At 38.7% G+C, this 12,960-nt stretch overlaps 1 protein-coding gene across 2 annotated transcripts in view; it reads left to right on the plus strand.

The window, feature by feature from the left end:
• Positions 1-4,256: 4,256 nt before the first annotated feature.
• EDEM3 (ER degradation enhancing alpha-mannosidase like protein 3) overlaps positions 4,257-12,960 on the plus strand; it is a 28,361-nt gene continuing 19,657 nt past the window's right edge. Inside the window, exons 1-7 of one of the 2 annotated variants that reach the window (XM_072420113.1) lie at positions 4,257-4,586; positions 7,258-7,303; positions 8,980-9,080; positions 10,079-10,118; positions 10,321-10,433; positions 11,358-11,511; positions 12,237-12,371. In XM_072420113.1, the coding sequence (XP_072276214.1) occupies positions 4,456-4,586; positions 7,258-7,303; positions 8,980-9,080; positions 10,079-10,118; positions 10,321-10,433; positions 11,358-11,511; positions 12,237-12,371 (720 nt within the window). In that variant the 5' untranslated portion in view covers positions 4,257-4,455. The remainder of the gene's footprint in view (positions 4,587-7,257; positions 7,304-8,979; positions 9,081-10,078; positions 10,119-10,320; positions 10,434-11,357; positions 11,512-12,236; positions 12,372-12,960) is intronic. The other variant, XM_072420114.1, reaches the window with a different exon arrangement.

Raw genomic sequence — 12,960 nt, forward strand, 5'->3', positions numbered from 1 at the left:
TAAAGTCAATGGGAGAAAAATTCGGGTTTGTTTCAGCACTGTGTAGAGCTTCTACAGCCTCCAAACAGATGTAAAAAGATACATTGTAAAAGGATACATAAAAGATACATTGTAAAAAGATACATAACACTATTTCATACCCCTGTGCTTCACATGAATATTAAAGTGCACCTGTCAAATCAATATTAGGCTAAAGCTAGGTACACACTTCCAATAATTATTGTTAGAACATGAACGATTACGACCGATCAACGATTATGCACGATTATACTTGAACAATCATATTGTGCACAATTCTGTACATGCTGTAACAATATGATTGTTCAAATATAATCCACCAACAGTGTCCACACACTAGTTACAATCGTTTGAACGATGCAGGGAGGGACATGTAACGGAGAAAGTGTACCGCAGAAACATGCACGATCACTGAACGACCGTACACGATAGATAGTGAAAGATCGTCAGCCAATCAGATCCACCGTGGCGGTCGTTCATTTCCAATGACAATCCTCGTTCGTTGGTGTCCTTGGTCCCTTTTTTTTCGGTTGTTCATCAGTCGTTTCTAACGATAATTATTGGACGTGTGTATGCAGCTTTAGTCTACACGGACTGCATTCCCATGGGCTAATCTACACCAGGACGTTTCCTTCAGGCACATTTTTGAGCGTTATCTTAAACGTTGCTTGCAACATTTAAAAAATTAAAACGCTGGAAAAACGCGGGAAAATTTTATTAATGTGTGTGTTTGTGTAATTTAACTTTTTTTTTTCTTAAATTATTTATTTTGTATGTGTTTTTTATTTTAAACTTGTTTTTTTTATTTTTTACAGGTTATCTGACAATGACATTATGAATCATAATGTCATTGTGGGATTCCTGGACCGTGGGAACTGTGCGGTCACAGTTAATTGAAAGCAGGTGCCTTCAATTAGCTGTAACCGCAGGCAATAGGAGGGCAATGAATGGAGATACTATCCTCTACTGCTCTGTGATTGGCTGAGAAATAGACCAATCACAGAGCAGTAGAGGTATGAATGAAGATAGTATTTCCATTCAACCTCTATTGCCCTCGTATTGCCTCCAGGATCAGGGGAGCAGAGCTGTCAGCATAAAGCTCCGCTGATTGCTCTGCTCCCTGAGGAAAGGGAAAGCCTGATCAGGATTTCCCTTTCCTCAGCAACTCAAGGAGCAGAGCAATCAGGGGAGCTTTATGCTGACAGCTCTGCTCCTCTGATCCTGGAGGCAATACTATGCTAGAAGTATCAGCTGCCATACACACATTTGCATCTTGTGGCCATAACAAGCATGAATATCCAATTTTAAATGTTGCTGCTTGGAATAGAAGTGTTAAATATTTTAATGTACTGTGCATCTTACCTCTAACTACATAACTTAAATGGCTTTTCAGTTGTTCTTCTTGACAAGTGCATATCTTCACTTAGTGATCTTGTTACATTTTTAATGAAATAGGCACCTGAATGTCTTTGTGCACCATATCAGAATAACAAAAAACACAAAAATGGCTTAATTTGACATGACCTGAATAGAATCTTTTAGACTCCAGTAAATAAATCCAAGGTGCGTCCCCTAAGCTGAGAAATACATCAGCTGCAAAGGTTGCAAGTCCTGCACCCCTGTGACCCCTCCTGCTCACAATCCTAAAGTGGCCCCTTTTTACTTACCCACAGGAAACTAGAACTGTGCCTTGGAAAATGTTTTCCTCACCTTAAATAGTGGGACATAAAGTGACACAGACATCAAAGTTCCTAATTAGTGCTACTATATCCAAATCTAAGGAAACACTTTTCAGCAGTTTTACCTCCTTAAAGGAAATTTGCCATAGTCTAAAATGTCTCTGAAGTGCAGTGCTTGTAATGTGAAAGTGATCCTGAGTCCAGGGGTCATTCTGGATCCTAGATCTAGCCTCTAACTGGGACCATTGCTCCTGCCAAAGTCAAGATTAAAGTGCATGTCGAAACAAAAACAGAAGATGAAGGGGGGAGGTATCATAGCAATAGATGAGGGAGAATCTTCCAATGGGTACAACTCTCTAGGATGAAATTTTGTTCACCTTGCCAAGATTTTTCTTGTTGCATCTTTAGGACAGGAAGGTCATGAAAATCTCCCTATATATATGTTTTCGTTTTTTTTACTTTGGCAACAATTTAAACTAAAGTTCCTTTGAAAAATGCAACATCAGGCAGGTTGCTTTTTGCAAAAAGGGACAATAATAACCCTTCTGCAGTAAACTGTCTTACCTGCCTGATCGGGAACGATCAAAAAAGCTAAGCATTGACACAGGCAGTCTTGTAGATCAGTGGTCCCCAACCTTTTGCACGTCGCAGACCACTAAATGCACAGACTTCGGCCTGCGCAAGCACGGGGAGCTGTGTGTCATTAAAAAGGGAAAAAACTTCCCCCCAGAGTGACGTCATGATGCCAGTACTCGCCAGACCTGCAATGGGAGAATGTACAGACACAACCCCCCCACCACCCATATCCTGTGATGTCTCCGGGAGACATGGTCCGCGGCTCCGGCTGGTGCGCCCCCCCCCCAGCTGGGTCCTTCTCCTGACCCTGCAGCCCACCTGTCAGACAGCACTGGTGAGCCGCGAACCGGGGGTTGGGGACCTCTGTTGTAGATTATCTAGCTCTACATGTATGGGAGAAAATCAGTTCTGATGTAAGAAATGCTCATGCATTGTACTGAAACCCTAAGGGTAGTATATACAGGCATTTCTGAATGGTTGGGGTGTACTTTGAACCTTCTAACATTCTGAAATTGGAGGCCACACCAAACTGCTCTCCAATGGGCCTTTCAGATCTGTGGTGTTAAACTTTCTGGTTTGGTCCAGGGTGCACAGATTTGAATGTGGCTGTAGTGCAAATCTTGAACAACTGCGTGGCCAAGAGCGACTTGTCACTTTCAAGAATTTTCCCATGACCCGCCACAGCTGTAGCCACATGCTAAAAAAAATTGTCCTGTCTGTTCCTATTCACTTAACCTCCTGAGCAGTAAGCCCGAGTGTGGCTTGGGCTAAAAAAAAAAAAAAAAAAGTTGAAAATGGTAACCCTAAACCTTACCTGTTCCCATCGGCGTCCTCCAGTGTCCTGCCATCCTCTGGCCACATCCTCTTCCTCGATCTGTCCCCCGGCGAGTGCGCTGACGGTCCCCGGGAGTTCCCGGTGACTTTGGTGTGTGCGGCTGTTGCTAGGGGTGCGGCAGAAATTTCAAATTATTTTGTATTGCATTCACCACAAAGTAACTGTATTAAATGCAATACACTGGATTTATGTCAAAAAGTGGTACATTGTCATTTATGAAAATTTATTTTCAGTATAATAGATTAGTATGAGTATAATAAAGTTTGAAACACGAAAACTTGTCAAAGTTTATTATTAAATTTACTATTACATTTATTTTTTTATTTATTTTGACATGATTTTGTGTTTCAAACTTTATAAAACTCATACTATTATAATATATTGTAAAAAAAAAAATTTATTGAAAGACAATGTACTGATTTTAGACATATAATCCAGGCAGAAATGAACCGCTCAGGAGGTTAAAGCAGAACTAAATAAAACTCACGCAGATTCCTTGATCCCCCTGGAGCTTTCCGGTTAAGTAGCATGCTATAATTGGGGAAAACAAAAAGAGCTGATCTCACTTTTTTTCTCCCTATTGAAGATATGAATATCCCAGGGGGCTCTGCACTCCCATTCTGTCTTTATGCCGTGGTGATAAAGAAAAAATTTGGGGGGCTTTGTCTTTTATTAAAAAACAAAAAAAAAAAAAGAAGCCCCCCTAATTTTGTCTTTATCACCGCAACAATAAAGACCCCCTGAAAAAGGATATTTTCACTTTACAAAAAAGGGTTGTCTACCTTATGTAAACATTTCAGTGATAGGTCTGCTTTAAATGGAAGCAGCTGGGTTGAGCACTCAGTTGAGTGTGTTGTCACCTAAAACAGGAAATATGATATTGTCAGGATAAAAAACAAAGCCATATATTACAGTACACATTGCCCAGTCATTGCTTTATTACAACTCATATCATTGTGATGAGGGTCCACAATCCACAACATACACATACAACATACACATACACATACACATACACATACACATGATCAGGAATAACCGCCAATCACATTTATCGCTTTGTGTCCCCGCCCACCGGATCTCCGGCTCCACGTCACACCTATGACGTTACGCAGGGCAGAGCGCGCTGACTGGACCAGCCTTGTCCCGTCCCAGTACGTCATGAGAGCTGCTGAAAGCCGGAAGCATCGGGCAGCCAGCGGCAGACAGTTGACACCTGAGGCTCGGCGTTAGTCCGCTGGTCAGGGCCGGAAAGCCAGGCCTTGGAATCACTCAGGTTTCGCCTCGCTGAGCCATGCATTTACCCCGGGCCTAGCGGACGTGTGCAGCTTTTTCCGGGGCTCCAGTATGAGCTATTCAGCGGGAGAGCCCCGGACGTGGGGCGGAATGTGGAGACAGCTGCTTGTATACCTCATGTGCCAGGTGGTGCTGCGGACCGGGCTTGCTGCTATGACCAAGGAGGAGAAGTCCCAGCTCAGGTGCAGTCTGGGGATTTGTATTGGGGAAGGGGGGGGTATTGTAATATATTAGGGGGAGGGGTGTTGTATTGTTATACAGAGATCAGCTGTGTGCGAGCTGTCACTGGGCATAGGTTTCAGGTATCTGACCCATTGTCAGGTGTTTATACCGGGGGATCCCTCCCCTCGGTGCCCTGTGTGTGACCCGCATTGTATAGAGGAGGAGATGGTACAGTGGGTGCTGTGCATTGAGGAGAATCCATGGAGGAAATGTCCCCTTTCTTGTAAAACATCAGAAGCCCCCCCCCAAACCTTCTGACCCCCCTGCAATGCTTGTTCCTATGACTTCCCATTGCTGTATGTCCGCCTCATGATTCACTATTTACCCTCTGGGGTGAGGAGTCACATTGATGATGGTCATTATGGCCAAATAAAGTACAAGATTTATGCTACATCCAGACTTGGGGTCATTGTTGCCAAGATCACTCCTTATGGACGGACAGGTGCCGTACAAAGTTATCATTGAATTATATTCCATCCTCACTAGAAGCATCTTTTACTATATTACACCCCTGATAAGTATTTTCTATTGGTGAGCTGTAAAACTTGGCCTCTATAATGCATCAGTACTCGTTATAGAACTCTTTTTTTAGTCCATTCATATATGGTACATAAGTATCGTCCACTCTGGAACAATCCTAAGTATAATAGATGGATCGCTTATCACTAACAAACACATTGTCTGTGTATGCTTTTATGAATGAAAAACACCACTTGACCGAGCTCCCCGGAGCAGGAGATGAAAAAGTGAAAAAACTGCTCACTGGGTCTATTGGTTCCCCAGAGATTTCTGCCAGGAAAAAACAATGGCAGACGAATAGATTCCGAGATGGATCTGGTTCAGTTGAAGTCAAATATGTGAGAAGCAAAATCTGACCTCCGTAGGTCCATGTAGGAATCTATTTGATTGTATGCATCGTGTCTGGGCTCATGAAACATTAGAAGTGAATCCCCAAGGAAGGGTGACATTTTAGGGTTGTGACTTTAAACCTGAATTAGGACTTGACAAAAGATCTGGTCTGAAGCACTGCACTCCATAGATTGTTCAGCCTTTCTCGGATCAATTTCAATAGTTAATAGGTTGGGTTCTTGCTTGTATAACATATTGTGACATGCTGCAACTGTTGGGATGTTATCTTGCTTGAGGTTTAATGTCCACATTTCCTGGCATAAATAATAATTTTATCTGGGATTATTTGGATTTTTACTAATAACATGCAGATTTTTACCCACAATGGTACATAAACTGCCACAATTCTCAGATATGTTATTTTTGCAATGGGTGCCAACTCATGTCTGGCCATTGATAACATTTATGCAGCATGCTATGTTCTTTGTGTTATTTTGCTAGTAATGAGGTTCCTTTTTACAATATTCTCGTTTTTACAAATACAGATAGTCCCCAGGTTACATACGAGCTTTGTTCTTAATTTGAATTTGTATGTAAATTGGAACGTGTATTATTTTAATAAATGCAATTGGGACAGATGTTTGTCTCAACATATTATTAGGCAGCATGGTGTCAGTTACTGTATAAATTCCTCACTGAGTTAATCACAAACAAAGCAAAAAAAAACTTTATGGATCCTAGACATTCATTAACTTGTGGAGCAAGCTGTGCTTTGATATGCAAAAAGAAACAACTGCAGAGTTTGTCTTGGTTGTTAAAGGGTTACACAAAGCTGCAGAAAGAGCTCAGTCCCTAAGATCACCCACAACCTCAGCTGTGTTTAGCAAAAGACTTATCCTGCAAGTCATGCAACCCCCCCCCCTCCAAGCCTCTGACCTGCACACAAGGGAGCAGGGAAGCCCTGTTAGTTTCTAGGAGTAGTCCGTATGTCGAATGTCTTTAACCCAGGGACACCCTGTATTCCCAACTCCTCTCATTAATTGTACATATAGTGAGAGGAGTTGAGCAGGCTCACCTGGAGATAAGTAGTTAGCTGAACAAAATGCAAAAAATATGGAAAAATAGGAACAACATTTTCGTGAGATTCACCCTTTATATTTGCCCAGGTGAATATTGTCCTGGGGAATGAAAATGAAAAGGATGGGTAGACCAATATGACCAACTTTAAGCTGTGTATTTGGCTTCTGTAGTCTGGTGTCCAGCTTTTACATAGCTGATCTCTGTAGTACAGCAGGCATGGGCAAACTACGACCAACGGGCTGTAAACCGCCCAATGGGGATGTTTCCCCGGCCCTTTGGGTGTTCCGTTGCTCCACCCAGTGCCACCCCGAACAGGGTCAGGGCCCACTCTACCATCGACCCGGCCCCTCTGGCATTTTTTTTTTATATTGTTGCCCCTGACTAAAAAAAGTTTGCCCACCCCTGGTAGTACAGAATGTTATCTGGTAGTTCTATGCATTTGACAAGGTACATTATAACGTCTACAAATATAACAAAGATGTTTGGGTAAAACAAAACGGTTTATACTTCTCCATAAATAAACTTTCTATGTATTGAAGTCTAAGTAATGAATACTATTTATAAAGCTGGCCATTTGTTTTTCTATAAAACTTAACAATATTTACAGAATATTTTAACAAATAGATTGCTATATTTTTCAAGGCAATGGATAAGTAATAAAACATATTTGTATATTTAAATTCTATTTGCATTTTCTTTCAGGACTCAAGTGCTGGAAATGTTTGATCATGCATATGGCAATTATATGGTATGTAGACAAAACAGCATTTACAAGCTCTGACCCTTGGGATATACTGATCAAGCATTCTTCTAATTTGATTTTACTGTGTGACTTATACCACCTGTTAAACAGTAAGCAAGGTCGTCCCTGTAACATGTTTGAACATATGTATGTGGAACCTGGAGACTGTGCTTCTGGAGTTCCTGTTTATTATCAGAGTGGGGAATGATGAGAGAGTTTTTGTTGCCCATATACAGAGGCTTTTATGGCAGACTAACATCTGGTAAAACATCCAGCCAACAAAAGTTTCCCCCAGCACAGCAACTTGTTACTGAGGGGAAATGAATAAATGTTGCTACCACATGGTAATGGAACAGCAGCCATCATGATTGAATGTCGTGAATTTTAGCTCATATTAGGCTGCATATTGTGCTTGTTTTACCTAAATCTCACCATGCTCACCATTTGATTTAATTTGCATTGAGCCAAAAGACTAAAAACTTCAATCAGTAAAGTGTATTACGTTGGCCTAGTTCACATCAGCAGTAAAAACCGTCATTGCTACTGAGTGTCTATTGTGCTCTCTGGTGGGCAGCAGTTAGTTAATTCATATATATAATAATATTATATGGGATAAAATATAACTAATCGCTTCAGTTCTACTTCAAATGTAATTTCATCATGCATTGACTTCATTTATTTATTTTTGAGGAGTTGCATGCAGTAGCAGAACAATGCAAATATAAGCTGCCCTTGTGAATTTATTATGTAATTTTCCATGTTCGTAATATATGCTTAGTTTTATCAAGATCTTGCCTGTTCATTTACTGTTCTGTTACCCTTGTTGGTCCTTTTCTCATCACATACTTCACCTGCTCTTTCTTCCTGCGTGTTCTTTGTGGAATAATCATTGCAATACCTAATCAGACTGCATTACCCTTCATTTCATTTATAAAATGTAATATTGGTATTGTCCTTGAATTTAAAACTGTTCTGTATTCATTAATGCACACATTTTAATGCAAGTATGGCTAGAAATTGGATTTGATTTTGCATGAGTCTTCTGTTCTCTGTTTAGAAGCAGCACCCTGGGCTGCTCTACAGACTTTGAAAATCAGTGCAGTGCTAATGTGTTACCTACCTATCATTCATTAAGGATACATGCTCTTTCTTTGATGTTTATTTAGGTCTCTTGAGCATTACTGTGTTTTTGGAAGATAGGAACAGTAGAAAACTGCTTCTTATTGAGTGAATTTAAAACAACATAACTGTGTATAGCTCATGTATGAGAGTCATTGTAATCGTTGTATAAAACTAAAACTTCTCTACACTTTTTAATGTCATTAAATGCACCTAATGTTCCTGGCAGCCTGATGCCTTTTTCAGATTCGTTTTTGTGTGCGTATACAAATATATAATATACACACAGCACTATATAGGACAAAAACAGTGCTGGTTGGTAAACTCCAGTGCTTGAGGGTGAGGATCTGCGCACATTTTTAGCATTTCTCTAATGGCAGTAAGGTGTGGTTTACTGAATGTACTGAATTTTCTTGCCTGCATGTGGACTTTGACTGGAGTTGTATAGCCCTGGTTTAAATTATTATTATATACGAATTCTATTCTAGCGGGCTCAGCCACAACCATTTGGATTCTGTTGTCAGTTTCATTACTGTTAATAGTATGTTGTGTTTACTTACTAGCAACATGCATATCCTGCTGACGAACTGATGCCTTTGACATGCCGTGGCAGAATACGTGGACAAGAACCAAGCAGGGGAGATGTAGATGATGCTTTGGGAAAGTAAGTCTCCTATATTCTTTTCACTGTACAAAGATTTATAAAAAATTGTTTTGCATGTTTTTTTCCTTTACCATTTTCCTAGAGTTGTTCTTTAAAAGGCAAAAAAGTTTGAGGCTGAGATACAAACCAATCCAGCCTGTTTTTCATAGTCCTACCCCAAAGACTGATTCTGCAAAAAAACTAATACATGGTTGAGATCTATAAATGCAAAGTCTTTACCGGAAATTTCTATTAATGGAGCTATGTCTATGACTGTTTTCTCTACTGACGTTAAACAAAAGAGCCTGGTGGTTACTGGACAATAGAAAGTCTTCACCATGTTTTTTGAAGTCATCACCTGTCTCCTTGCAGTAATCTCTCACTGTGAGCTTGATAGTTCAGATTGATAGCAATGTAGTTCAGTCTGATTGACTAGCACTGCTGGCTTTCTCTCTTACATTTCCAAATTTCAATAAAAAAGGCTGATTTTACATTTTGCTTTATTGAAAGCCCAATTCCAGTTTCTTATACTTAAATGTTATACCTACAAAAAACATATTTCTAGAACAAACTGTAAAATAGATTGTATTTGAAATGCATGGAAAAAAACATCCTGCAAATGAGTAATAAATTTAACATGGAAGTTAACAGGTGTAAAAAGAGAACAAGCATACATCATAAAAAAACATACAGAGCATCTTTTACATTCAAACCTTGTAATCAGAGTAGGCAATTTGATATGTAATACCAGAAATGTGTATATGTTCTAATAGAACTTTCTTAGTTTTATCTGCTCCAAAGATATTTTATTCAATGTCTTTTTTAATGTTCTGTACTTTACAAAGAAAACTAATACTTTTAAATTTGTATTTTTAATTTATTCTGCAATAAGCTTGTCATTTGCTAATGTTGTCTAACATGAACTAAGCTAGGCTCGTGTTTTAGTTATATTTATACAGACAAGAAGTCAATTTATTCATCATTATACTGATTAACACGTCTTATTTTTTATTTTACAGATTTTCTCTTACTTTAATTGATACTTTGGATACTCTAGTGGTAAGTTTATGGTGTAGATGTAGTTTTGAAATGAATAATGAACAGTGAGTGTGATGTTTACACGGTGGTTCATATTTGCGGTCATACAGTATATCTTATTTTTTCATCTCTTGTTCTGTGGATTCTGCTGCTGTGTTTTTGTGAAATTCAGTATTAACTTAAGTACATATCACAAATTCATAGCAACATCATTTTATTTCAGGTGCTAAACAAAACCCAGGAATTTGAAGATGCTGTCAGAAAAGTAATTAATGATGTCAACTTGGACAATGATATTGTGGTTTCTGTTTTTGAGACAAACATTCGAGTTTTGGGGTAAGTGTATATGTTCAGTATTTTCTACTGTAATGTTTAGTCATTTTTACATTGTTTTTGTGTGTGTGTTTTTTTGTTTTTATGAAAAATTTAACATTTTCTCTTTGTTAAACTGAACAGTTGTCTAAATGTTATAAATGCTACTTGCGTTGAAGGAACTTTTAGACCTAAGTCTTGTTTACTTTTTGCCCTCCCTTTGGCTGGTAAAAGATACACAGTATTACACGCACAGAAGCTTTTAGCAAATTTTCATGCATATGTACATGCCATTGTGGAAAACCTTGTCTTTGGTAGTAGTGCACCATGTTTAGGAACATGTGAGGGTGCTGTAAGCACTTGTCACCTGTTATGCCTGACATTGACTCCATATTGACTGTAAATGCATACATTACATGGTAACATTTGAGTATTCAATATAATGTGCATTTCAGTGAAAGAATCCTACTCTGAAATAAAGTACTCTAAGTTTGAGGTTGTATACCAATTGCTCCAGAAACCAAGGACAAACTATGCTTTAGGTAAAGGCTTCTTGTGTGTGTGGGGGTGCATATGCTGTTCAACAAAAGTGAATTCAATTGAACATGGCAAGGTGAACTCTTCTTCAAGAAAAGATAGCTACATGTCTCGCTTCCAACACGAAACCCCCAATATAAAAGCTTCATATGGAAATATGTTTGGAGGGTCATTCAAACCAGTAAAAGATATGTGAGTTCTTTTTTCACCCACCTCACTAAATCATGTATGGGTTAATTTTGATGAACCTCACCCATACCTTCCTTGTTGTACTTTTTCACATCTGACCATGCTTCTGTGCCTTCTTTTTCTGTTTTTTATGGGTATTTGGTGGAAATTTGTATGTGAATGAACAAAGCTTATGTATTATAAAGTGTCTGCACCTGAGCAGTCTTTATCTATACGTTTCAGTGGTCTCCTTGGTGGACACTCTGTCGCTTTGATGCTGAAAGAAAAAGAAGAACGAATGACTTGGTACAATGATGAACTCTTGCACATGGCTAAGGAGCTTGGCTACAAACTCCTTCCAGCTTTCAACACTACAAGTGGTCTTCCTTATCCAAGGGTATGTTTAAGTATCCAGAAAGCTTTGTGATTGTTAATCTTCTGTATGTGTAAATTATTTTAAATCTTAGGAAGATGTAAGAATTTCATTTAAATACCATATTTCCCTTAATTTTTGTGTGTCGCTTAACATCGTTTTTACTTACTAATTTTGGCATGTTCAAACAATGCTTAAATTAATGTAAACAATATACCGTTTTTAAGAATGTACAGTAAACAAGCATATTTTAAACTTTTGTCATCTTTTAACCTCCCAACCGCTAACCCCGTACTTTTTCGTGCAAAAAATATTTGCAACAATGGATAACCCCGTACTTTTTCGTCTATATTAAAATACCACTTACCTGGTCCCACTGTGCTCATCCAGCGTCGGGTCCGTGTTCCAGCGTCGGGTGTCCTCTCCTTAGAATTTATATTCATATTATCTACTAGAACCCTGTTCGGACATATTTCTGTAAGTTACAGGTCTACAATTTAAAAAAAAAAAAATTCATTAAAACCTGTAACGCTTTTGGAACAGAAATCTAGAAATCGGTGTAACGCTCAGGTGGTTAATAATGCATGGTGTTACAAATCATCTGGTGACAAATTTTGTGTTTAAAAGTAAATCCACAAGTACTCACCCACAAAGTTTGCTGTGATTAAAAGGTTTGAATTACTCTGTCACAAAAGTATTAAAATGTAAATTCCCTGTATAATAATATTATATTCTCTCATTACTTCAAGGTAAATTTAAAGTTTGGAGTGCGAAGACCTGAGGCAAGGACAGGCACTGAAACTGACACATGTACTGCATGCGCAGGAACACTGATCCTGGAATTTGCTGCACTTAGTCGCTTTACTGGAATACCAGTGTTTGAGGTTTGCATTTTTACACTTTTTACCATTTCTGTTTTCTTTTTGATCATAGTATACTAATATTTGATTATGTTCGAAGACTAACCAGCAATTAACAAACCCCCTAAAGTATACAATGTTGCTTTGCTTTCTTTAACGATCCAGGAGGCTGATATACAGGAACTCCATTCTTGATTGGATAACCAATGTTCTTTATGTAGCTCTTCTGTTTCAATAGTTTTCTACTTTTTTTTCTTTTAAATTACATAACCAAGGGAATAGTAAAGAAGATATAGCTGGCAAGACAAGTTCTGTTTGTTTTGGTTTATGGGTAGAGAAAGGCAGCCTTGTGGGGTATTGCAGTACAACAAAGCTGCCTTTTTGTTTTTCTTTGTATTTTGGCATCATGTGTATTGTAGTTTAATGTTAGGCAACATGGAATCCACCTTTCCTGTGATGTTTAAAAAACATCCTACATCCCTGCCTATCTAATACTGATAGCACTCTCCTGTGTCAAGTCATATAAGCCCATTTAGGACATATTATTTGTTTGATAATACCAATGATGCAGAAAGCTGACAGTAAAATAGTTGTGATGGACATCATATCCACC

The sequence above is a fragment of the Pyxicephalus adspersus genome, chromosome 8 (assembly GCF_032062135.1).
Source record: "Pyxicephalus adspersus chromosome 8, UCB_Pads_2.0, whole genome shotgun sequence".
Classification (NCBI taxonomy): Eukaryota; Metazoa; Chordata; class Amphibia; order Anura; family Pyxicephalidae; genus Pyxicephalus; species Pyxicephalus adspersus.